Source organism: Onychomys torridus, chromosome 5 (assembly GCF_903995425.1).
Source record: "Onychomys torridus chromosome 5, mOncTor1.1, whole genome shotgun sequence".
Classification (NCBI taxonomy): Eukaryota; Metazoa; Chordata; class Mammalia; order Rodentia; family Cricetidae; genus Onychomys; species Onychomys torridus.
In genome coordinates this window covers 131,092,941-131,119,709 of record NC_050447.1, presented here as the reverse complement: position 1 = coordinate 131,119,709, position 26,769 = coordinate 131,092,941, and the positions used below count along the sequence as shown (strand labels likewise).

General features: G+C 45.2%; 1 protein-coding gene across 1 annotated transcript in view; it reads left to right on the top strand.

Annotated features, from left to right (window-relative positions):
* The first annotated feature begins 352 nt into the window (after positions 1-352).
* The window catches only part of Klhl3 (kelch like family member 3), an 82,060-nt gene continuing 55,643 nt past the window's right edge, over positions 353-26,769 (top strand). The window contains exons 1-2 of the mRNA XM_036189219.1: positions 353-468; positions 10,217-10,323. Of these exons, the coding sequence (XP_036045112.1) occupies positions 431-468; positions 10,217-10,323 (145 nt within the window). The 5' untranslated portion in view covers positions 353-430. The remainder of the gene's footprint in view (positions 469-10,216; positions 10,324-26,769) is intronic.

The window sequence follows — 26,769 nt, the reverse complement described above, 5'->3', positions numbered from 1 at the left end:
CCCCCATTAACTGCTAAGTGAACCAACATCCACAAATAGTGAGTGTTCGAGTGCTTACACCACCTCCTCTTTGTGGAGGGAGGGAGGGAGGAAAGAGTGGAGGGTCACGACCTATCACAAAGTCGCAGTGCCTGGTGGGAGAATCTGAGCTGGAGCCTCCAGAGAAAAGTGCCGTGCATTGGAAGGTCCTGCCGGAATGCTGCAGTATTTCCCCCACTGCTGTCTTGGGTGAAGGCAACAGGCTGACAAAGAAGCCCCTTGTGGGTGCCTCAAGTCCGTCGACTCCTGGAAGACGTACAACCGGGCTTGCTAACATGTGCTCTCTCTCCCTCCCTCTTCTGCTCACAGCATCAAGCTGAGTCCTCAGCCCACAGTGCAGGCCCAGGATGCTGACAAGAGCCAGAGGACGGTCACTGTCAACCCTGCCCACATGGGGAAGGCCTTCAAGGTCATGAATGAGCTTCGAAGGTACTTTTCTACCCTTCCTGTGCCCTTTCAGATGGAACCTAAAGGGAGAGCTTCATGGGGCCTAGAATAGACGCTGGCACACACCACCTACTGAATTCTGACTTCCTGACCCACTCCCGCTCTACTCCCTTTTCAGATTCTGAGACTAAAATCTCTCCCTTCATAATTATTTAATATCTACATTTTGGTGATTAATCACAGGAGTTATTCATCTGCAGTTAGATCAGGTCTGTGGATAAGCCTGAGACGCGATATTGGAATAATTGGGCACTAACACAGTTGCAGACACGAGATGGTAGATAGCATGCGTTGTTCAGCTCCCCTCTCTCATCCCTTGGGCTGAGTTTGGCTTAGGAAGGCAGCCACACAACTGGCAGAATATGCCTCTCCTGAAAAGTACGTTTACTCTGTAAGAAGGACGTGGGGTGAAAGTGTATCCAATCCCCCAGAACTGAGTGGTGAGGGCATGAGGGATATTTGTAAGGCCAGTGAGCATGTTTGGCAAGTGTGTTGTGAGATGGGTTCTGGGAACTGAACGTGTTTTCCTGTCCAAAGCCAATGTGCAACATTTCTTCCTGTCTCAGCTCCTGACCAGGCGCTGGGAGAGTGGGTGGTGGCCATGAGGCCAGGAGTGTGAAAGGTCATTGAAAAGAATCTCTTAGAGCAAGAATGCCAGGAGGTAGGAGGTCTGGGCCTGACAGGTCATAGGTGCATGCACTTTTACTTAATTTTTAAAGGGCCGAGCAGAAACAAGGATGAAAAGTGAACTTTGGAAATGCAGGTGACACTTGAGCTGAATTTTGAAGTCCAAGTAAGAGCTAAAGACACAAAGGATGGGGGGGGGGGTGGGGTATGGAGGAGACTTCTAGGCAGAGAGAGAGAATGGCATATAGCTGAGAGAAGTGTTTGCTGAGTGGGGCATTGACCATATTTAAACAGACATTCTATTTGATTCTTTTAGAAAATCTTTTGAACTTTATCATTGTATGTGTGCATGTACATGTGTGTGTGTGTCACAGCATGTATCTGTATGTGTGTGTGTGTGTGTGTGTGTATGTGTGTGTGTGTATATGTGTGTCACAGCATGCATCTGTATGTGTATGTCTGTGTGCTGGGGGTATGTTTGTGTTATAGTGTGCATCTGTGTGTCTATATCTGTGTGCAGAGGCATGTATGTGTTACAGTGTGCATCTGTATGCATATGTGTGTGGGTGCGTGGGTGTCACAGTGTGCATCTGTATGCATATGTGTGTGGGTGCGTGGGTGTCACAGTGTGCATCTGTGTGCATATGTGTGTGGGTGCGTGGGTGTCACAGTGTGCATCTGTGTGCATATGTGTGTGGGTGCGTGGGTGTCACAGTGTGCATCTGTGTGTGGGTGCGTGGGTGTCACACTGTGCATCTGTATGCATGTGTGTGGGTGTGTGGGTGTCACAGTGTGCATCTGTGTGCATGTGTGTGTGGGTGCGTGGGTGTCACAGTGTGCATCTGTGTGCATCTGTGTGTGGGTGTGTGGGTGTCACAGTGTGCATCTGTATGCATGTGTGTGGGTGCGTGGGTGTCACAGTGTGCATCTGTATGCATGTGTGTGGGTGCGTGGGTGTCACAGTGTGCATCTGTATGCATGTGTGTGGGTGCGTGGGTGTCACAGTGTGCATCTGTGTGCATATGTGTGTAGGTGCGTGGGTGTCATAGTGTGCATCTGTGTGCATCTGTGTGCATGTGTGTGTGGGTGCGTGGGTGTCACAGTGTGCATCTGTATGCATGTGTGTGGGTGCGTGGGTGTCACAGTGTGCATCTGTGTGCATGTGTGTGTGGGTGCGTGGGTGTCACACTGTGCATCTGTATGCATGTGTGTGGGTGCGTGGGTGTCACAGTGTGCATCTGTGTGCATATGTGTGTAGGTGCGTGGGTGTCACAGTGTGCATCTGTGTGCATGTGTGTGTGGGTGCGTGGGTGTCACAGTGTGCATCTGTGAGTCAGAGGACAGCTCTCAGTCAGTTCTCTCCTTCCTCGCTTAGGTGGGTCCTGGGGATTGAACTCACATTGTCAGGCTTATGCAGCAATCTCTTTTACCCAGTGAGCCATCTCCAGTATTTAACACACACACACACACACACACACACACACACACACACACACACGCACACACACACGCACGCATGCACACATGCACTTACACACACAATTAAATTAAGCAACACATGGCATATTGTTCAGTTTGTGTTAGGCCTCCCCCAGATTCCCTGGAAAGTCTGGGGACTTAGGTAGTGGAGAAGGATGGAAGCCATGTACATGGACCCGGATCTTCCGTCATTGAGAAGGCTCTGCAGGGTTTCCTAGACACCATTGGAGATCCACATTTAGTCCCTTAGGGCACAGGTTGTGTCAGTTAGCTAATTTAAGAGTGGGTTTTCTCCCCAGGCCTGAGTTTGTCTGTCCAGATTCTCCCACCTCACCGCCAGCTACTACACCCTTCGTTTTATATTTAGAAGTCACTCTGGTGTCCCTGGATTCCATGTCTTTCTCCGAGTGTCTACTTGACTTGGCTCTGCCCAGGAGTGGCACTTTCCTTTTCCTTTTAGGGCGCCCACTGCCAACATCTGAGGAATGCCAGCTCCTTCCAGAGGCTGTGGGAAAATGGAGTCTTGTAGTCACACTCAAATGGGCTTGAGAATGCATGTAGGCATATCAAAGGCTCTACCGAGCCAGACGAAAGACTTCCCACACATGCTGGACTTAGTGTTTGGGAAAACATTGGTCTGAGTACCACCATCCTTCGCTGAGATTTAAACGAATAAGATTGTCCTTTCTCTTTCTGCTTTGTTCAAAAGGACTATATTTTGTTTATATATTTGAAAATTTTAGTTCAGGTTTAGGCATGGGTTGTCCTCTCTCTCTTGTTCCTATCTGGACTGTAGTTATTGCAGCAGGACATTTAGAAGATTTAGATGATAATAAAAAATCACATACAGAAGTGGCTTAGTGGTTTACAGTACCGGCTGCTCTTGCAGAGGACCAGGGTTCAAATCTAAGCACCCACATGGCAGCTCACAACCATTTTTAATTCCAGTTCCGGGGGTCTGACGCCCTCTGCTGGCCTCCTCAGGCACTGCACACACACTATGCACAGACATATGTGCAGACAAAACACCCATACACATAAATAAAAATAAAGGTTAATTTTTTTAAAGCCACATATAACTTTGTTAGTGACCTATTGATAGGACTTTGGGGAATCAATTTCTCTTTTTTAGTATATTTACAGATCTGACTTTTCTCTTTGTTCTATTGTTGAACAATTTTTTCCTATGTCACTATTTTCTAACATCAATCAAATGGATGGATGGTATATTCTACTTTTGGCGTATATAAAATAAAAGCCAGTTCCCTGCTGATGGATATTCCCATTTTCTAATGCCTCATGTAAAAACCCATTCTCAGCGTTTACCTTTCCATCAGTGTGTCCAAATCACAAGCATAGACTCCTGCTTTCAGTATTGGTTCTAGTACATACTAACTGTGTGGCCCTGGTCAACTTACTCTCCCTGACCTCACTTTTGTCAGCCGTAAATGGAGGCTAATAATAAGAATACCATTCTTGCTGGACTGTTAAGAATGTTGATGAATAAAGTGCTCAGAATAGTGTGAGCACATGCACTGTAGTTGTTAAATATGTGTGCACCATAGCAATTATCTCTATAGCATCAATTCCTGGAAATAGAGTAGATTCAACAGTCTGGAAGACAATGGTAATGATACATTAGCTACTGCTGAAGGCTGGCCCAGGAGCATTCTGTCACTGTTAATTTGCCAAACACTGATCACTGTGTTTGGTTGCAGATATAGGGCAGTGGGTAAGAGAATCAAAGCCTTGCCCCTCAGCAAAGCGTGTGCTCTTGTGGTATTGGGAGGCAACACCAAGCCCCAAGGTATTTGAAGGCTGTCTTTTAAAAACTAGAGTAGATGGGTAAGGCAGTGAGAAGGGCCTGCATTACTGTGTCATTGACCTGGGTGACTTCAATGGGATCTTAGTGGAGAGCAGGAAGGCAGACTCCACTCTGCTGAGATGACGCTAATGAACTGCTCCGGAGCACCCAGGGGTCTGGGCTTGCGTCTCACATTGTCTCCACATTCCCCTCCCTTGCTTTTGAGCTATTTTAGTTCAAGCACACATGCTCTTTGCAATTTATGAATCACACAACTCCTGAGTTTCCTATTCTTTTTACTTCTGTGGTCGAGAATGAGCTGTTGGCATGGCAACCACTCAGTCTCGCTCCTCCTTTGCCTTTCAGTGCTTGGTTCTGACTGTGGTGCTTTTGGGTGGCAGAGCTCCAGTGACTCTGGCTCCTGACCCGGAGACCAGCAGGTAGTGGAGACTAGTCCTTCCCAGAACAGCACACCTGACCAGGCCTGAGAGAGAGGAGCAGGAAGCATGGAGCAACCAGCCAGTGTTTTCAGTTCTCTCTGCTGAAGGTTGGTTGTGCTTGCTAAGCATGCATCCTTTCAGTGAGCTGCACCCTGGCCCCTTGTTGGTTTCCACTACCCTCTGCATTGCCCTCTTGAGAAATTATTGTTATTTGTGTGTGTGCATGCATGTGTGTATGTTCCTGTGTATGTGGGTACAAGTGTGTAAGGTGCACATGCATATGTATATATGTGCATTTACAGACCAAACGACAACGTCAGGTGTCTTTCCTCAGGTGACATTCAGCTTTTTGTTTTGTTTGGTTTTTTGGTTTTTGAGACAGGGTTTCTCTATGTAGCTTTGGAGCCTGCCTGGAACTCGCTCTGTAGACCAGGCTGGCCTCGAACTCACAGAGATCCACCTGCCTCTGCCTCCTGAGTGCACCACTGCTCGGCACCATTCAGTTTTTTTAAAGATAGGGTCTCAATGATCTGGAACTCACCTAGTAGGTCAGGCTAGCTGGCCAGGGGACCCCAGAGAGATTTGCTTGGGATTACAAGTGTGTGCCCTCACATCTAGGTTTTTTTTTTTTTTTTCTTTTTTAAAAATTTTGTGATGTGGGTTTTGGAGACTGAGGACCTGCTCATAAGACACTTTACCCACTCAGCCATCTTCCCCTCTATTCCTGACTCTTGTATCCCATGTTAGACTCAAATTCCTGATCCTCTTGCCTCCATCTCCTAAGTGCTGGGATTTCAGGTGTGTGAGGGCACGCTGCCATATGTAATGCTTTGCAGTTCATCTATGGTGTAGCTCATTTCAGCATTTGATTTCTTTTTCTGGACAGTGGGATTTCATCCTGGCTGTGTGACACGTCTGGGCTTTTGTCTATAAAGAGCACTGCTTGCTACCCACCTTCTAGGATTCATCTCTTGAGTGTGGATGTAGGGTTTGGGATTGCCTTTTCCAAATTCTCCAGTTCCTTGCTCATATTTGTTATCAGATGTGATTTTGCTTTTAGCTATTATCTGGGTGTGGGGTGTTATCTGAGGACTTTGAATTTCTGTGACAGTTGTGAGCACCATGTCCTGTGATTATTGGCCATTTCAATGTCTTACTTAGGAAGATGTGTTTTGAGATCCCTTGGCCTTATTAGGTTATTTTTCTGTTGATTGTTCAGGTGTGAGTTTGAGTTGGTTTTATATTCTAGATATATTTCTATTTTCGTATAAATGTTTTGCCAAAGAAAATTATTCTATAGGTTAGAAATCCATTTTTCTCAATGATGTTCTTTAAAGTGCAAATGTTTTAAACATGAGCATCCAATTTAGCATCTTTTCCTTTTGTTCATATTTTTGGTGTGTTAGCTTTAAGGCCATTGTTTATCTGAAGCCTTGATTTCCCTGTGTTTTCTTCTAAAAGGTTGATATTTCTGACTCTTACGCTTAGATATTTGGTTTACTTTGAAGTAATTTTTGTATACGGTATGAGGGAGCAATGCAATCCATTCGACTACATACTTATAGCCAGGTATCCTGTCACTATGTGTTTAAAAGACTATTATTTCACAGTTGACTGCTCATCACACTTGTAAAAAGCCGATTAAGGGACTGGGGAGATGGCTCATGGGTGAAGTGCTTGTGAAGCATGACCCTAATTAGCCTTAATCAATAAAAACTCAGAGTCAGATATTGAGGGTGAAATCTGAAAGATCAGAGAAGCAGAACAACCAGCCACTAGGGACTTCTTACCTCTATGAAACTGAATGGGAGGGGGGATCCTGCCTCTACGAATCTTCAGACTGAATGGGCAGAGATCCTGTCTCCATCTCCCAAGTGCTGAGATTAAAGACTTGTGCCACCACTGCCTGTCCTCTACGGTTAACTAGTGGCTAGCTCTGCCCTCTGATCTCCAAGCAAGCTTCATGTGTCAGAACACAAACCAAATATTACACAACATGCTTGTCATGCACAGGGAACTGAGCTCAGTTCTCCAGGACTCAGAAAAAAATAGGTGCAGCTTTTGTCTGTAGACTTAGTGCTGAGGGTGGGAGTGGGAGACAGAGACAGGCAGACGGACCCCTGGTTGGGGCAGCCTAGCCAATTGGTGGTGAGTTTCAGCTTTAATAAGTGACCCTGTCTCAAAAATGAGGTGGAGGGCTCACAAGATGTCTCAGTGTGTAGGAAAGAGAAACGGATTCCAGGCAGTTGTTCTTTGACTTTCACGCACACACGCATGCTTGCCATGGCATGACCCCAATGTGTACACACATGCTTGCCATGGCATGTCCCCCCCCCCCAGCAAAATGAATAAATGTAACAAACTTCAAAAATAAGGTGGAGAATGACTGAAGAAGATGCCTGACCTTGATCTCATCTATAAACACACACGCACCCCCGCGTAAGTTAATTGACTATGAATGTCATAAAATACATTAAAAAGTAACAAAAGTCCATTTTTATGGGCTTCTACTTCTTTTCTGTTGGTCTGTCTCGCTGTCTTAGTTACTGTTCCTATTGCTATGGTAAAATACTCCATCAAAAGCAACTTAAAGGATAAAAGGTCTGTTGGGTTCACAGCCCATCAGTATTGGGGAGGTCACAGCTGCAGGAACTTGAAGCAGATGGTCACACTGTGTTCAAGGTCAAGAGTCAGGGCCATTGAATGCTGGTGCTCAGCGATCTTTTTATATAGTCCTGAATCCCAGCCTAGGGAATGGTGCCACTCACAGTGGACAGGTTTTCCCATCTCAGTTAACCTAATCAAGATAATCCCCCATAAGCATGCCTGTAGCCATCTCCCAGGTAATCCTTGGTCTCATCAAGTTGACAATGGAGATACCATTATAAGAGCTATTTTTATGTTAGTATATTCTCTTTTGGGGCTGGTTCTTTCTCTTTTCAATATTTAAAATAAATAGTCTATTTTTAGACAAGAGTCTCACTGTTTTACCCAAAGTGGCCTAAAAACTGGGCCCTGCAATGTTTGTCCCAGCTAAGGCCGTCAAGACAATGGTGGAGGCCTATTGCTCATGTTCTGTGGCTAGTTAGGTCAGAGTCTGTTCCCATTTGTGCTGTCTGCTGCAGAACGAGGGCCTAATGGTCTTGACTTCTTAGTTCCAAAAGGTCTTACCGTCCCGGAAGCCCCACCACTGTAGCTCCAGTCTTTGCCTTTCCTCACCCTGAGGCCAGTCAGTGATGAAGCCTGCGGATACCTTGGAGAAAACACTAAACTGTATTCAGGGTTCGGCCTTCTGGTTGGGGCATCTCTTCCCTTTGGGTTTCAGAGGTCAAATTCTGTCCAAGACCAGTGAGAGCATCTGAGGTTCCTGCTGCCTTAGGCTTTATGACTCTAGTTCTCTGAGAGAAACTGAAACAGTGTATTGGTGGTTGACAATGGCTAAATGTGTTGCTCCAGAGATAGCAAATGCATAACTTCCCTTCCATCTGTCAGCCCTGACAGACTCATTGATCCGACATCCTCAGATAGAAGCCGGACATGAGCCAACTGAGATGCACCTCTCATCCTTGCCTCCCATCCTGTTGCTTGCTCTTTAAGAGACGAGGGTGATCGGGTGCCATGGAAGGTCCTGGGGACTCAGGCACTTGCCTTAAAACCCCATCTCCACTTTCTTGTGTGCCTTTGAGAAACTTATGGATTTCTCTGGATCTCAGTTCCCTCATTGTAGGATGCAAGCGTAACGATTAGCCTTACTTCAATGAGTTAGATGTAGAGAGAATAAATCAAATCGTGTCTGGGACGGGGTGCTTAGAAAAGCACTTGGCAACTCTAACTCAGCAAATGCTATCTATTACATCAGTGATAGGTGAGACAAAAACTTGAAAGGATGATGGAAAAGTTCTGGGATTGACAAGGTCTTGTGGCACCTTAAGGTGCTCAAATATCTATTTGTTGATCCATTTCAAAATCTTACATATGCTAGGCAGGCACTCCTCCACTGACCTATACCCAAAGGCCTATTTTACCCCCCCTTTTTTTTGAGACAGGATCTCACAAAGTTGCCTAGGCTATCCTTGAATTTGAGATCCTCCTGCCTTAGTCTCCTGAGTAGCTGGGATTACAGGCTTGTGCCACCAGGCCCAGTTCTCAATTACCCGTTCTGTCGATGAATGTGGATTAATTCTTTTCATATATTTGTTTATTTGGAGAGATGTAGGGCCTACTATGTGGCAGGCATGCAGCCTAGTGTCCAGAGTACAAGATTAATTTACTAAGTCCTTTTCCAATTTCACAGTGGAGTGGTAGTGACAGCCATGTAAAAAGGTGGTTGCAAGATTCTGGGGTGTGTGTGTGTGTGCGTGTGTGTGTGTGTATGTGTGCGCATGTGTGTGCGTGCACGTGTGTGCGTGCGCGTGTGCGTGTGTGCATGTGTGCGTGTTCACGCGCATGTGTGTGTATGTGTGTGTGCATGTGTGTATGTGTGTGTGTGCACGCGTGTATGTGTGTGCGCGCGCGCGCGTGTGTGTGTGTGTGTGTGTGTGTGTGTGTGTGTGTGTGTGTGTGTATAAGACTGTATTCAGCGTTAAGAGGAGGACATCAGGTATTCTACTTTATCAAAACCACTCTATGTCTGTTGCTGTATCCTTTGGGACAGGGTCTCTCTCTGAACTTGGAGTTAGCTTGGCAGCCAGTAAGCCCTAATGATCTTTCTCTTTTCACCCCCTCACAAGCTCTGGAGTTCAGGCATGCTCACAGTCACACCTGACTTTTTTTAATGTAGGAGCTGGGGAATATGAGCTGAAATCCTCATTCCCGCGCCTGCTGAGCTGTTTACCTCAGACTATGGTTTTCTTTTCTTTTTTAGCAGTACAGGAGATTGAACCTGACTTTATACATGCTATGCAAGTGTACTACTCTTGAGCTGCAGCCATTGGTGTTTGCTCAAGACCTTCGGGAGTACTGGTGCTGGTGTTAGACCTGGGTGGGAAGAGAAACACCTGAGTATGACTAGTCTCTTACGAGTCTTGCATGTGCAGTGGAGCCCCCAGGGGGAACTGCTAGTACCTGGTCTTGCTGGTGGCACACCTCAGTGACACGCTTGTGTTCCTCGACATCAAGTCAGCCCCGAGCCACTCTCGTCCTATTCATTGCTGCAGAACTTGGAGACCAGAGTGATAAGGACAAATGAAGGAACATTGGACTTAATAGTCACAGAGCAGTTGGGGAAGTACGGATGCAAGCTTTCTCAGGGCCCCACTCCCTGCCTGTGTCAGGATAGAGTCTCTGTGCCAGCCTTCTGTATTAATAGTGTGCGATCCTGGGGGATTGGGGTGGGTGTCCATGCTGTGACCCTTCCTGTCACCCTACTGGTGTCTTGCAGTAAGCAGCTGCTGTGTGACGTGATGATTGTGGCGGAAGACGTGGAGATAGAGGCTCACCGTGTGGTCCTGGCGGCCTGCAGCCCTTACTTCTGTGCAATGTTCACAGGTATGGCGAGGGTACACATAGGGTAGCCTGAGGTGTTGGGAGGATACTGAGGGCGGCTGTATGAGGTGGGGACAAGGATGAGGGAGGGAGGAGAGGCAGAGCTGTGCAGCCTGCCACGAGGAACATCTGTGTTCTGAGCTTTGTACGTGGAGAACTTGAGGGAGCCCCAGCCTCAGCCGGGCCAGATGGCCATGTAATCTTTTGGCCCCCACGGGGAACAAAGATAGACTCAAAGGGCTCATGGGTCTCAAGCATCAGCATCACAGCCGTCTGACTGTCTACTGGGCCTGCCGAGGGCTGAGGCAGAGAACATCCAGCGAGTAAGGACTTGGCTCCTGGACACTTGGCCCAGCACTCACCCCCAGGGACTGCTCTTGTTCTTCTCTGGTCGGCCATTTCTCCCAGGCAGGAGCAGGGGCCTCCTGAAGCCTCTCTAAAGGTGTGGCCGTCTGGAGAAGTGATGGCAGAGAAACAGCCAGTGGCTGCCACAACTCCGGTACCTTTGCCAAGTTATCAGGGAAGAGGTTGGCTTGCCTAAGGATCTCACATACCTTACGCCTGGGCTGAATCCCTGAGTCCCACAGGCTGAGCTGTCTGTCTGTAATGCCTCCTTGAACCATATATGTGCACTGCTCTAATGACTGCTGTCGGAGGATGCCATCTGCGCTCGTGAGACACCAAGCCTGCTCAGGTGCCCCTGCCACATGCCTGAGTGTGGTGTCCATGCCCTTACATTCTGGCCTGTACCCTGGTGTCTGCAACACTTGCGCCCTGGCCCTCATGTAACTGCTGCTTCTCATCCTGTACATGTGCCCCCCTCAGAAGAGCCCTCTTATCATCAACACTCCACACCTAGGCTCTTTCCTTCCTATATCATAACTTAAAAAAAAATTATAGCCATCTGTTTTTTTTTTTTCCCCCCAGAGCTGAGGACCGAACCCAGGGCCTTGTGCTTGCTAGGCAAGTGCTCTACCACTGAGCTAAATCTCCAACTCCTGTTGTAAAGTTTTTTTTTTTTTTTCTCCAAGATAGGGTTTCTCTGTGTAGCTTTGCATCTTTTCTGGAACTCACTCTGTACACCAGGCTGGCCTCGACACAGAGATCCGCCTGCCTCTGCCTCCGAGTGCTGGGATCAAAGGCTTGCGCCACCACCGCCCCTGTTTTTTTTTTTTTTTTTTTTTAAACCTGTCTCCTCATTTCTTGTGAAGATGGAGCTCTTTCTTGACCTGTTTGTTACCATATCTCAAATGCTCACAGCAGGACACGAGTGTTTTGTTCATGTGTGGATGAAGTGCTTGAGTGTGAGCTCCAGGTGCTTGGGAGACATGTCAAGGTTGAGTCCACATGCCCACTGCAGCAGACAGTGAATGGGTGAAGGCAGGAAGAGTGAGCCTGAGTTTGCACAGAGAGGTGAATGCAAACAGTTTTACTCAGTAGCCTGTAATTTTTCCTTACTGTGGTGCACAGCTGGGCAAGAGTGACCTTTTTGAAGGGCCTTGGTAGTGTCCTGTAAGAATCCCCATGCATGCATCCCCTGCCTCATCACATGAAGGAGTTAGTCTCAGCTTGGAGCTGTGCACCTGCTGAAGTAGACCAGATGTCCTGTCTCACTTGAGCCAGGGCAGGACTTTTGCCGTAGAGCCTGGAAAACCAGCTGTGCTCACTACCTGGGAATCCCAGCCATCCCCCCTTAGAGTGGTCTCAAACTCCAGCTACAGGGGCTTCATTTCCTTCCCTTTCTTTCCTATACCCACAACTAGTTATTTTAGAATAATTTGTCTCTCTCCAATAGTTATTCAGCCACAGTTTCAGTATGCCACTCACTCTTTGTATTTGTGGTTTTGTAAGTTCAGTATTGACAGAGGAATCTGCTAAGAAATATAAGGAATTGAACTGTTAGCTTCAATGAACATGCCTGTGAGTAGTAGAAATGCCTTAGAAAACAGAAACAGAAGGGTTGGGGATTTAGTTCAGTGGTAGAGCACTTGCCTAGCAAGCATAAGGCCCTGGGTTTGGTCCTCAGCTCTGGAAAAAAACAAAAACAGAAACAGAAAACAGAAACACTTGGGAGAGCACATTCTCCTAGGACAGACCTTGGCCTCCAGGAATTGAAAGGGAGGAGAGGAGCACAGTCTAATGTTCGTCCTGCCCAAGCCCTCCACATGACCTGGTTACCATCAACCCCTCATCCTTTATTTACCCTTCCTTCTACCCCTCCAAATACATATTGATTACAGAAAAAAAAAGTCAGAAAATGGGAGCAAGCAGAAAGTAAAAAAAATAAAAATAAAAATAAATACATGTACTATAGCATTTAGGTGACTATTCTTTCAGATGTTCTATTTATAGATATGTACACATACAGCATATCTTTCAACATAAATGCATTCGCATATATTTGAAAAACATATTTGAATAGCCATGCTTTAATAAACATGTATATAAAAATTGCTATTAATCTGGAATACTTTTCTTTTTCATTTCCATTCCACCTAGCTCCTCTCCATTTTTCATTATGATATAAGCATCAGTGCCCTCGTGGAATCTTGCATGACTCCCCCCGCCCCAAAAAAAAACCAACAACTTTGTCACCTATTCCCAGGTACCTTACGCCTCTCTTCAGTTATTACTGCTTCCCTTAACACTTCCCTAACCTCTGATTTTCCTTGTCAGTCATCAGCTTTATGAGGTTAAGAGCTTATGTCTACTTATGGGAACTACCCACTGTGAACAGGTGCCCAGTGAACATTAATGGCACTTAGCATGTATCCTTAATATGTCCCTGTGTCCATGACGTCATGTCTGTATCCTAATTTCAATAGCTTCATAAGATTCCATCCTAACTGAAAATTCATTCCCTTATTTTCTAGAAATTATACTTCCCTCCAGCATTTTCTGTTACAATTGTTTCCCTGGGAATCTGCATCTAAACTGTTATTTACACTTCTAATAATTTTCTTAGAATAGATTCCTATGACTGGAAGTACTTAGCTAAAGGCCATGCACATTAAAATAAATCTATTTTAGATCTAATTGTTTTTATGTATATGAGCATTTTATCTGCATGTATGCATGTGCACCATGTGCATGCCTGGTGTCCACAGGGGAGAAGAAGGTTCACATCCCTTGGGTCCGGAGTTATGGATGGTTGTGAGCCACATGTGGGTGCTGGGAACTGAACCTGAGTCTGAACGTGGATCTTCTTCTGCAAGAGCAATAAATACTTTTAACTGCTGAGCCAGGAGACATACATATTTTGTGTGTGTATGTCTGTGTGTGTGTGTGTGTGTGTGTGTGTGTGTGTGTGTGTGTATCTGTGAGCACAATTGGAAAGGTGTGCACATGAGTGCTCTAGTGCACAAACTTTTTTTACTTTTTGTTTGTCATTTTTCTGGTTTTTCTTTCTTTGCTTTTGTTGAGACACATCACTCAGATCCTGTCCCCGCCTGTGCTCCTATCCTACATAAGCTTGTAGATATTTGAGACCTCTCGTCTCTGTAGAGGTTAAAAAAAAAAATCCCCTAAACATTGCAAAATGTTCTTACTTCTCGGCTTTGGCTTTGAAATATATAAATTCACCATGAAAAGGCCCATGTGGCTCCTCTGAAGTCTTTTTCTCTAAGCATGTTCAAGGGCAGAGGAAAAGAAAGTATAAGTGGCCTTCTTTTGACTGAGAAGTGTGGCCAAAGTCTTTCAGCCAGGGTGAAGTGCTGTTACTTTTCATCCCACGGTGGTTCCCAATGTGAATACACACCCCTGACCATGGTGGTTCCTAATGTGAATCTATACCCCTGACCATGTCCTACCCATAATAGCATGGGAGAGATGTTGTAAACTAAAAGTCTGAGTGCTTGCTAGAGTATCTACATCCATCCTGCCTGCAAGAAGATCTGGAGCAGGCAAGGAACTTAATGGCCTCCACTGCTTTCAGCACAGATTGAGTAGAGAGGCCAGCAGGGCTATGTGCTGCCCATCCTTTAGTTGGGAATATGGAATGAATAAGGCTTTCTCATGCATCCCACCATCTAGCATCTCTACTTCAGAGGACAAAAGTTCTTATGACAACCAGCAGTCTGGTCAATTTTTTTTCTCCCTCTTTAAAAAGAGATTTATTTATTATTATTTTTTAAATGACATGTCTATGTGTGGGTATGCACATAATGAAGCTAGAGGTGTGGATCCCTAGAATTTGAGTTACAGGCAGTTGTAAGCCACCCAGTGTGGAGCTGGGAACTAAACCTGGATTCTGTGCAAGAGCAATGTTTTTAACTGTTGAGCCACCTCTCTAGCTTCCTTGTCTTTTTATTTTGCCCTTTAACCCATGTTCTGTGTTCTGCTGTTTTCATTCAGAGATCTTTGATATATAAGTCATCTAAATACATTAAAAACAAGCCTCATTTTATGATATTAAAGGAGCTGAGGTCTAAGGAGAATTTGAGCTCAGGGTCTTAATCCTATCATAATGGCTAAAACAACAAACAACAAAAAAATTTGGGTTTCTAACCCAAATAAAACCACGGGAACAACCTGGTTCCATTCTTTGGATCCTAGTGTGTTATAGTCATTTGCTGTGGATATCACTCTGTATAAATAAAATGCTGATTGGCCAGTAGCCAGGCAGGAAGTATAGGTGGGACAAGCAAAGAAGAGAATTCTGGGAACAGGAAGGCTGAGTGAAGAGACACTGCCAGCTGCCTCCATGAAAGCAAGATGTAAGGTACCCATAAGCCACGAGCCACGTGGCAACTTATAGATTAATAGAAATGGGTTGATTTAAGATATAAGAATAGTTAGTGGGCTGGAGAGATGGCTCAGAGGTTAAGAGCACTTACTGCTCTTCCAGAGGTCCTGAGTTCAATTTCCAGCATCCACATGGTTGCTCACAACCGTCTGTAATGAGATCTGGTGCCCTCTTCCATATACATAACAATTAAATAAATCTTAAAAAAAATAGTTAGCAAGAAGACTGCTGTGGCCATACAGTTTGTAAGCAATATAAGTCTCTGTGTGTTTACTTGGTTGGGTCTGAGTGGCTGTGGGACTGGCAGGTAAGAGAGATTTGTCCTGACCATGGGCCAGGCAGGACTGGAGAAAACTCCAGCTACAGTCCTTGATGGTGGTAGTGGTGATGGTGATGGTGATGGTAGTGATGATGATGGTGGTGATGGTGATGGTGGTGGTGATGGTGGTGATGATAGTTTTGATGATGATGATGGTGGTGGTGATGATGGTGGTGGTGGTGGTGGTGGTGGTGATGATGGTTATGATAATGGCAGTGGTGGTGATGGTGATGATGATGGTGGTGGTGATGGTGGTGATGATGGTGTTGGTGATGGTGGTGGTGATGGTGGTGGTGGTAATGATGGCAGTGGTGGTGGTGATGATGGTTGTGATGATGATGATGGTGGTGGTTGTGATGGTGGTGGTGATGGTGGTGATGATGGTGATGATGATGGTGGTGGTGGTGATGATGATGATTATGATGGTTGTGATGATAATGGCAGTGGTAGTGATGGTGGTGATGATGGCAATGGTGGTGTGATGATGGTGATGATGGTGGTGGTGGTGGTGATGGTTGTGATGATGATGGTGGTGGTGATGATGGTTGTGATGATAATGGCAGTGGTGGTGATGGTGGTGATGATGACAATGGTGGTGATTGTGATGATGGTGATGATGGTGGTGATGATGGTGGTTATGATAATGGCAGTGGTGGTGATGGTGATGATGATGGTGGTGGTGATGGTGGTGATGATGGTGGTGGTGGTGGTGGTGATGGTTGTTGTTGGTGATGGTGGTAGTGGCAGTCACAGTAGTAGCATGTGCCATTCGGAGAGTGGTGAGGGAGAATGTGAAATATCTTTATGGATACACAGGGATTTCCTTCTTTTTTACTAAGCAGGGAGAGAAGGAATGAGGTTCCAGGGAATCTGGATGTTGGGGTGATCTCTCTCCCTGGTGCTGCTGAACCTCAGGTCCCAGTCTTCACATACTTGTTGTCTTCTTTGGTTCTTACCCAGCCTAGGGATAAAGGCAGGACAGGAGATAAAAGTTAGACAATGGCAGTAAAATGGCTCAGACCACCAACTGCTGGAGGACTGGCTAGGATTCAAGGAGCAGATAGAATATTTCTTTTTGCCATTGTGAAGTTAACAACTGAAGTGGGCCTTAGATCTCAGCTCTAGCTCATTGAGTTGGCAAGGTGCATCTTAGAACTTGGTTGAGGGTTAAAAACACCATCTTAACACTTGTGAGGGATCACTGGGTAAGGGGTAAGCTTTTTGCTGCTTTCTTTCTGCCTAGTGCACAAGACTAAATCACAGTAGAGATCATTCAAGACAGGAGGAAGGGGGAATTCTATAATGTAAGGACTCTTGAACATAGCCTCTTTTTCCGTCCGAGACCATGCTCTTCAGAGACCTGCTGCTAATAAACCATTTCTTTCTCAGTATCAAGTCTTTATTTGCTTAGTAATAGGATTGGGCTTGTCTGGAGATGAGCCAGTGATTTTTCTAGACCTCTTGAATCTTGTATGATAATGAAAGTTTTTCTCTTCCTTGCTTGGTTGAGTCTCTTCCTTCTGGTCCTGTTTGGCAGTCTTTCACTTGCCAAACAGGGACATGGATACATTTAGTTTGCTTGTGGAATCTAGAATGTGGACTCGAATCTTATAGACTGTGAAGTTGTTCTTTGGGGCTTTCTGTGGTTCTGAGAGATGGCTGAGTTCAACATCCAAATGCAAAGTCTGAAGACTTCAAGGTCCAATCTTTTAATCTGGGACACCAGACTCTTTCCCTTGTTTACTACAGGGGCTTTCCTGTTAGTTAACCTACTTCTAGGCTTTTTGTTTGATTTTCAAACCATTTAACATGGTGTAGCTACAGTGGTCCCCTCCAAACAAACTCATGGTACATCCCTCAGCTTCTTAAAACCTGCCACGGTGGCTTTCTACTACCTTCTCGTGAGGAACTCCTCAATGCTCTCCACTGGCACATAGGCAGCCTAGACCCTTCTCTCCACCAGCACACAGGCAGCCTAGACCCTTCTCTCCACCAGCACACAGGCAGTCTAGATCCTGTACATATCACCAGCTCTCTCACTGTTGTGGTTGTGTGCTTCAGCCAGACTAAAACTTGTTGTTGTTGTGTGTGTATGTATGTGTGCACACATGCGTGTGTGTGTTTGTGTGTGTGTGTGTGTGTGTGTGTGTGTGTGTGTGCCATGGAGTATGTGGGGAGGTCAGAGGACAGTTTTGGGAGTTGGTCTCTCCTTCCATCTTGGGTGGCAAGCTGGGACCAGGTGGACAGGCATGCTTTGTCAATGCCTGTTCCGCTGATCTGGCTCACTAGCCCTGACTGAACTTCTTATGGCTCTGTAAAGGCCACTTTCTTCCTCATTTCTCGACTTTTTTTTTTTTTTTTTTTTTTTAAATATGTGATTCTCTCTTCCTGGACTACTTTCCCCCTATTCTCACTTCTTTTCTGAGTAGCCATGGCTCCTCCAGGTCAGTGGCTTTTAAAAGGAAACCAATCCAATGGGAGCAGCGGACTCCATGACGAGGGAAGCAAATGTGTGCTCTTGTGGGTTCCTCATTTGTATATGGCATCCAGGTGCAGGGATTCCTAGCCTTCCGAAGGTTGGTCTGTCTGTCTCTTTCTTTCTTTCTTTCTTTCTTTCTTTCTTTCTTTCTTTCTTTCTTTCTTTCTTTCTTTCTTTCTTTCTTTCATTTTGAGACAGGATCTCTCTGTGTAGCTTTGGAGCCTGTCCTGGAACTCACTTTGTAGAGCAGGCTGGCTTCGAACTCACAGAGATCTGCCTGCCTCTGCCTCTCCTAAGTGCTGGCATTAGAGCTGTGTGCCACTGCTGCTCGACCCAAGGTTTTTCTAAGCAGAGTCCCCTTTTCTAGCATTTAGTCCCCTTTGTAATTGTGGGTTTGATAGTGTCTGCCTCTGGCTTCCGTAAGCTCAACCACTATCTCATTGAGGACAGAAGGATGCTTGTTCACCATGTGTCCTATAGGTCAAGCATGTGGGATGCATTTGGTATGTGCTAGCTGAATGAGCAAATGTCTGTCCCTCATGGGACATGAATGTTAACATATGACAATCAGAGATAGAGCCAAAAAGATATGTAAAAGTGAGTTTTTCTGGCGTGTTTGGCAGAGCCCCCTGGGAAAAAGCTAGCAGAGGAGGCTCTTTTTTGGGTTGAACTCAGAGATGGAAAGAGTTACAGGATTTGTGTTTCTAATTTCTAGAACTATTTTGTCAAACTTTTAGAGATAAGTGAAGAATCAAGAATGGCCAAGCTCCTAGCTTGATGCCATGGAACACTCTGTTGTCTCAGTACCTGCAAGGCTGAGGCAGGAGGATTATTAATTTGAGGCTTGCTGGGCTACACAGTGAGACCCTGTCTTAAAAAACAAAACAACACAAGAATGAGAAGTCTCTGGATGACTTCTCTCTCTCAGGAATGACTGCAGCTCATGGCATCATGAGCTGCTGACAGGAAACCTTGAGGTGTTTGTGTCAGCCAGCTCTCTGTCATGTGACGAGGATGAGGCTGCTGGGAACAAGCTTGACAAGATCTTGGCCATTCTTGGGTCTCGATTGCTAAGTAGTAAACGGTGGCTTGTCCTTAGATTTTTGGCCCATGTTTTAAGTTTTTATAACTCTTTTGTCAAAGCTGTTGCCTAGAGTAAGGTTCAAAATATGGAGGGATTTATTAGCTATGAGTTTCTTATTAGATAGGGATCTAGATTAAGTCTAGAGTTGGGCCAACTTTACATCCAGCCCTGTCTTTCATCTGTGTATAAACGACTCTTCAAATGCCAACTCTATAATAATTTGTCAGATGGCAGGAATGTCACCCAGCTCTGGGAACTGTTACAAGGATTAAATGAGGTTCTGTGGATAATCATATAGCAGAGGGCCTAATAAGCTATAGTGACTGTTATTACTGCCATTCTTTAGGGAAAATTTAAACTAAAATCTTAATTTGCTATAGTCATTTCTGCTGTTTCATAAGAAATAAGAAGGTTGGGGCCGATAAGACGGCTTATCAGGCAAAGGCACTTGCTGCCAAGTCTGATAGCAGAAGTTTGAATCCTGGAACCCACTAGTAAAAGGAGAGAATAATTGCTGCTGTCTTCTTATCTTAAATGTGTGTTGTGACAGACACATGCCAACACAGGTGCATGCAAAGATCACACACACATACATGATAAATAAAGAAAATTTTAGAAAATTGTAGGATTGTAGGATTTTTAGTAATGTGACCACAGTTACATCTCTTAGTTCACTACAAGGGAACTTGCTTTTTAAACATTTATTTACTTACTTATTTATTTGGTGTGTGTGCATGTGCATGTATTTTATGTGTGTGTGCACATCATAGTGTGTGTGTGGAGAAGAGAGGATAACCTGCGTGCGGGAGGTGGTCCTCCATCTGTGGGTTCCAGAGGCTGAGCTCCTGTTGTCAGTCTGAGGTTGAGGGCCTTTGCTCATTGAACCACCTCACAGATCCTCCGTGGAGGACACTGAGAGAGTCACTGCAGCTTTGAGCCCCAAGATTTTCTTTCACCCTGTCATTTTCTTGTTACTGAAAATTCACAATTATCCAAAGAAGCAAGAAAGAAGTCCCTAGAATAGTGCTTCTTAAACTTTTTCTACTCATGACCACAGATCACATAAAAAATAAAGTAGCTATATAAAACAAGCATTAATTGATAATGTCATTGAGAAATTTATTTTAAAACAATTCTTTTTTATTTTTATTGTTTATTTTTTGTGACAGTGAGGCCTGGTTTAGATTCTCACTACATAGCCAAGGATGACCTTGAACTTTGGATCCTCCTGCCTCCAGTGTGAGACCAAAATGGGAAAAATATGCCTTGAAGGTTGAGTTCTGTTTGCAGTTAAGACAGGTAAGAATAAGTTCCTGTTCGTCATATGTTGGTTTGACCCATCTGCACTAGATGTGCTTAATCACAGGTAGGCAGGAGGTATGTGGGCAGGAAATATGACAGGATAAATGCTTGCCTCTGATTGGATGTAGGTGGGAGGTAGTAGGCAGGAAATACATCAGGAGGTAGGTTTGCCCCTGAATGGAGCTGATGGAAATATGGTGGCCCTGTGGTCTTGTCCTTTTTCAGCCTCTGCAAAATGTGTCTCGTGGCCATTTCCTGGGAACCCAGGAGTAGACCTGGCCAGAGTCCAACTTCCTGCCAGTATTTATTTAAAGCTTGCTTCAAATTTGGCTGAAAATGGTTGAACTGGTTTTTCTCTTGCAAAACTCAGGATTAACTGTATGTTCATTTATCTTATTAGTGTAAAAATCTGTTCTTATCTTTAATAAATGGTAAAACTGTATATATACCAAAGAATTTCTTTATAGGCCTGAGGATGTAGCTCATTTGGAATAGGGTTTAGCTGGCACGCAGGAAGCCCTGGGTTTAACCCTAGCTCAGCTCGAACAGGAGATGGTGACACAGTCTGTTACTCTCAGTACCTCCAGGGAAGTGGTGGTGTTAATCCTGAGGTTCCTTCGAGAAAACCAGTTCTACAATTTTGAGCCAAATTTGAAGCAAGCTTAATTAAATATTGGCAGGAAGTTGGACTGTGGCCAGGTCCACTCCTAGGTTCCTAAGAAATGGCCACAAGTCACATTTTGCAGAGGCTGAAAAAGGACAAAACCACAGGGCCACCATATTTCTCATCAGGTCCAATCAGGGGCAAGCACACATCCTGACTGCACTTCCTGTCTGCATACCTCCCACCTACATCCAATCAAAGGCAAGCATATATCCTGTTGTATTTCCTGCTCACATACCTCCCACCCACATGTGATTAAGCACATCTAGTGCAGATGGGTCAAACCAACATATGACGAACAGGAACTTATTCTTACCTGTCTTAACTGCAAACAGACCTCTTAACCTACATGGTATAGTTTTCCAATTTTGGTCTCCCATTGACTAGCAAGGTGTATTGTTCTAGTTCCTGCTTTGGTCTCACAATACATAAGGAGTTACATTTTGGCTGAATATTTGATATTGCAGGTGATAGAACATCTTCAATGTTTTTCAGAGTTGGTGGTTATTTTAATTTTATGATTGTCAATGCTAAGAATGCCACTGCACATAAATACATAAATACAAAATGGCAGAAATATACTTAGAGACATATCAAAATTGCTATCTAAATCACAAGTCAAAATTTATGTAGTTTTTTAAAAAAACAAACTCAGGTCAGAAACTCAAACAGCAATTTTTAGGAGATACACATTTTAACCAGTATACAAAGTATTATGGCACTTCAAACACAATAGTTGTTGTTGATTTCTGCTGCCTCCCATCCTCCTGCCTCCTTTATGCTGTATGACAAACACCCACAACTGTCTATACACATACACATGAACACACACACACACAAACATTAAAAACTAGGAAGCTAAGAACCACATATTAGGAGAAAATACACAATATTTGTCTTTCTGAACCTGGGTTGCCATGCTTAATATAATATTTTCTTGTAAACTTCATTTTGTTTTATATTAGAATAAAATTCCATTGTGTGTGTGGACTGCATCTTCATTTTCCACATGTCTGTTTGCTGGTGGACATCGGGCTGACTCCATTTTCTTTCTATTGTGAATAGAGCAGCAGTGAACATGGACGTGTTTGGTGTGAATAGGGCAGCAGTGAACATGGATGTGTTTGGTGTGAATAGGGCAGAGTGAACATGGATGTGTTTGGTGTGAATAGGGCAGAGTGAACATGGATGTGTTTGGTGTGAATAGGGCAGCAGTGAACATGGATGTATTCAGTATGAATAGGGCAGCAGTGAACATGGATGTGTTTGGTGTGAATAGGGCAGCAGTGAACATGGATGTGTTTTGGTGTGAATAGAGCAGCAGTGAACAAGGATGTGTTCGGTGTGAATAGAGCAGCAGTGAACAAGGATGTGTTCGGTGTGAATAGAGGCAGCCAGTGAACAAGGATGTGTAGTTGTTTTTTTACTCTTTGCTCTTTGGGGGCCTACCACTCAGCTCCCAAATAAATACACAGAGACTTATTCTTACTTATGAATGCCTGGCCTTAGCTTGGCTTGTTTCTAGCCAGCTTTTCTTAACTCAAATTATCCCTTTGTCTTTTGCCTCTGGGCTTTTACTCTATTCTATACACCTTTCTTTCCTTCTTACTCTGTTGCTGGTTGGGTGGCTGGCCCCTGCTCTTCTCTCTCTTCCTTTTCTTGCTCCTTTCTCTTCTTTCTTCTTTTCCAACTATTTATTCTCTGCCTGACAGCCCAGCCTCTTTCTCTTTCCTGCCTAGCTATTGGCCATTCAGCTCTTTATTAGACTAATCAGGTGTTTTAGACAGGTACAGTAACACAGCTTTACAGAGTAAACAAATGCAACAGAAAAGAATGCAACACTGGGGTTGGGGATTTAGCTCAATGGTAGAGCGTTTGCCTACCAAGCACAAGATCAGGGGTTTGATCCTCAGCTTAAAAAAAAAAATACAACACATCTTTGCATCATTAAACAAATATTTCACAGCATAAACAAATGTAGTATTCCACAACATGGATGTGTTTGGTGTATGTTCAAGACTGACATGATTGGGTCAGCAGGTAGTTCTGTTTCTAATTTTCTTTGCGGGGGAGGGACTGATTACCAAAATGGCTTCCCCCAGTTTACACTTCTGCCATCTGTGAATAAACTTCTCCTTACACACCCTCAAAAGCATTTCTTGTCACTGTTCTCTTGGTGACAGCCATTCTGACTGTGTTGTGATGGAATCTCAAAGTAGTTTTAATACATATTTCCCTGATAGTTAACTGATATCAAACAGTTTAAAAAACATTGGCCACTTCTGTTTCTACTTTAGATAATATTTCATTAGCCTATTTTACTGACTCACAGTGTGTAAGTTTGGAACAGTCTCTGGGTTCTTGTAGGACATCGACATTCTGAAGTCAGGAGGCAGCATCACTCCTCCTAGCCCCAAATTGAGCCTATTCTAGTGAGTCTCTGACAGGGATGTCCGGCTTAATGTTCATCCGGGTGCCAACAGGTTGGCTGCATGAACACTGGGAACTGTCCACAGCAGCCAGCCTGGGGAGCTGTCAAGAGAAGGAGAATCTGGGGACAGCTAAGGCAAGACAAACCCCACAGGCCTGAGGGCCACAGAAGGAGAGCACAAGAGACAGTCTGGACCGACGTTTTCCTTGGCATCTTGGAGCACTGTGTTCACTGAAATGCTACTCACTTAGGAAAGAAGGCCTAGGCACAGGCCTGGCTTAGCCGTTTATGAGTTGTATCCTTGGGCCGACATCATTTCTGTGGGTTTCAAGATGAGAGCTGATCTGGAAGTGCTTGCCAGCTTTCCCCATGTAAATTTACCGAGAGGGCATGTTTCAGTGTGGGCTGCTCTGAGGCTCACAAGACCTCCCACTGACCTGGGTTTGCCCACTCCAGCTCTCTCACCAACCCCTCATCCCATGGCCAGCCGGCAGCCTCTTGAATTACTCTAGTGCAGCACCTCCCATTTCCCACTGGAGCTGCCCCGCCCGGTCTGGCTGATGCCTCCTCCAAATGAGAAGTAGCCTCCTCCAGCCTCAGGAGGCTGAGACGCTGGAAAAACTGCCTGATGCCAAAGAGAGTCAGAGCATACTAGATCCCTCCCACATTCGTCAGCTTCTCATGAAAAATTGAAAAAGAGCTTACTCAAATCTTTAGACTTTTGGTTTGGTTTGGTTTGGTTCCATTTGGTTTAGTTTTTCAAGACAGGGTTTCTCTGTGTATCCCGGGCTGTCTTGTAGCCCAGGCTGGCCTCAGACTCACAGAGATCTGCCTGCCTCTGCCTCCCAAGTGCTGGGATTAAAGGGGTGTGCCGCCACTGCCAGGCTATCATTAGTTTTTTTTTAGTGTGTGTGTGTGTGTGTGTGTGTGTGTGTGTGTGTACCTGGATAAATGCATGTGTATGTACCACATGCATGCAGGAGCCCATAAAGCTCAGAAGATGGCATCAGATCCCTGGAGCAGGATTTATAGGCCATTGTAAACTGCCATGTGAGTGGTGACAACCCAGCCCAGGTCCTCTGCAAGAACAGTAAGTGCTCATGACCACTGAGCTATCAAGCCCCCACTCAAATCAATTTCTTACAAAACTTATTTTAATTTTAAATTGAGAAAATTTCAGATCTAGTAAGTTCCGGTATGAATTCCTACCTTCATCTGGATTACCCAAATGTTAATATTTTATTCTTAGATATGGATTTATAAACATTTTTTTCTCCCCCCCCCCACCACAAAAGGTAATCCTGCTTAACCTAATGACGTCACTGTGGTCGTGACTGTCTACCTGGAACTTATCGATGTTACACAGGACAAACCTGGAAGTCAGACTCTTGGTGAGGGGTGAACTGTCAGCCTTTGCTCCTCTGAGCTTTGGCTTTTAGGTTCCAGGAGAGCCTTACAGACCCGCACAGCTGGCCTCTGACTGTCTTACATTTAGCTTTGGTTGCCAAAACATGACAAACGGAAACCAGAAAAGCATGAAGAGAAAAGGAGCAAATGTCTGTGCTGGGAAAAAATAAAGCTCCCTACAGTACCTGAAGCCAAAAGGACCTGGGCTTGGGGGAGTGCCATGCTGCGTGTTCTTCCTGGATTTGGAAACAAACCAGAAACCCCAGAGATAAATGAAGGCAGAGAACAGCCTCCTGCCTCTTGCCCTGAGGAGTGGTGTGGGATTTCAGCCTACTTCCCTTCCTGCAGCAGTGGGCTGCTTCTTACCCTCCCCTAAAGGAACCACCCACCTACACCCCCTTAGAAGGCCACCCACAATGCGGTGTCTGGTGTCTGTGGGAGAGGCTCCAAGGGGAGTGAGCAGCACTTCTCATCCCAGGTTGGGATCCAGAAACCCAGGAGAAGTACAGAGGCTGAGAAAAAGCAGTCGAGGGTACCAGGCAGGAGAACTGCTCGCTGCCTCCCCTGAGCCTGAGAGGGGACACATGCACATGCAAGGCTGTTCTAATAGCTGTAAGTTGAGTCTCGGGTGGCAGGTAAGCAGAGATCTCTTCTTGAAGCTGAAGGTGCTTATGCTCAAGATGAAACTGAGTTCCAGCTGAGCAAGAGATGCACTTGTGTATATGAACCAAAGAACAATACATGACTCCTGGGAGCAAACGGAGAATGCTAGAGGAATCCGGAGGAAAGTGACTCATGCCCATGGTCAGCACCACATTCTGTGGCAAAATTGGAAGCAAATTTCTTCTAAGTGCCACAGAGCCTACGTGATGCTGTGCCCCTTAAAATAAGAAGAGGGGAATAAAAGTGTGTTTGAAAGAAGGGGAGGGGAGGGGAGGGAAGGGGAGGGGGAGGGGAGGGCTGAGAAAAGAGGGGAAGAAACAGAAGAAAGGAGAGAAGGATGGGAAGTAAAGAGGGAGGGAGTGGGAGTGTACTATTTATTCAGTCTGAGGAGATATTCAGCCCAGAGTCCCCTTTCCATTAGCAACACTTTAGAAACAATGGGCTTAAGAGGTGTGTGAGGTGTCTCAGTGGTTAGAGCACTGGCTTCTCCTGCAGAGGGCCTGGATTCAGCTCCTAGCCCCACTTGGTAGCTTACAACCACCTGCACCTCCAGTTCCAGGGGACCTGATGCCCTCTTCTGGCCTCTGTGGGCACTGCATGCATGTGGTGCACAGATGTACACACCAGCAAACAGATTCACATTTTTTTTTTTAAGAAACAACAAGAAAAAAAAAAAAAAATCAAGAACAAGCTTCCTGGGAAGGAGGGTATCCCCAGAAGACTGTGGGCCCCAGTTAACCCCCTTCCTCAATGCTCCTAAGAAAGCACCCACTCTGCTTCCGGGAGGCATTTTCCAGAGAATCATCTTCTATTTTAACAGTTGCCTGATTTTTGTTTGTTTTTAATTGGGTGTATTTTACATCTTTTTTATCCGGGTCCTTTGTATATTTACTTCATCCATAGGTTTCGTTCTTGCTGCTGATTGTTTTCTGAAGTTGTTTTGACACAGGTCCTCACTATGTATCCCAGGTTGGTCTCAATCTCTCAATCCTCCTGTCTCAGGCTCCCAAGGGCAGGCATGCACAGCGACACCAGCTGCTTTAATGTATTGATGCAGGATGTGGCAAGAGCCTCACTTAAGAGGAGGCCCGGGCTCACCTCACAGTCATTTTTTACAACTTTGGGCTCTTCCTTGATAAAATATAACAAAAACACTTGAACTAGATTTTATTTTAAGGCTCAAAACCAACAACATGTATTTGGATTCCTTAAGGACTCACTAGAAATGAAGCTTATCAGTGTGTTCCCCACCACAGATCCAGAGTCCCACTCTGACGGGGATGTCTGTCCACAGCTGTGGGGCACCCTCTGAGATGGGGGGGGGGTGGTCCTGAAAGGTCTCAGACATCAAATTAA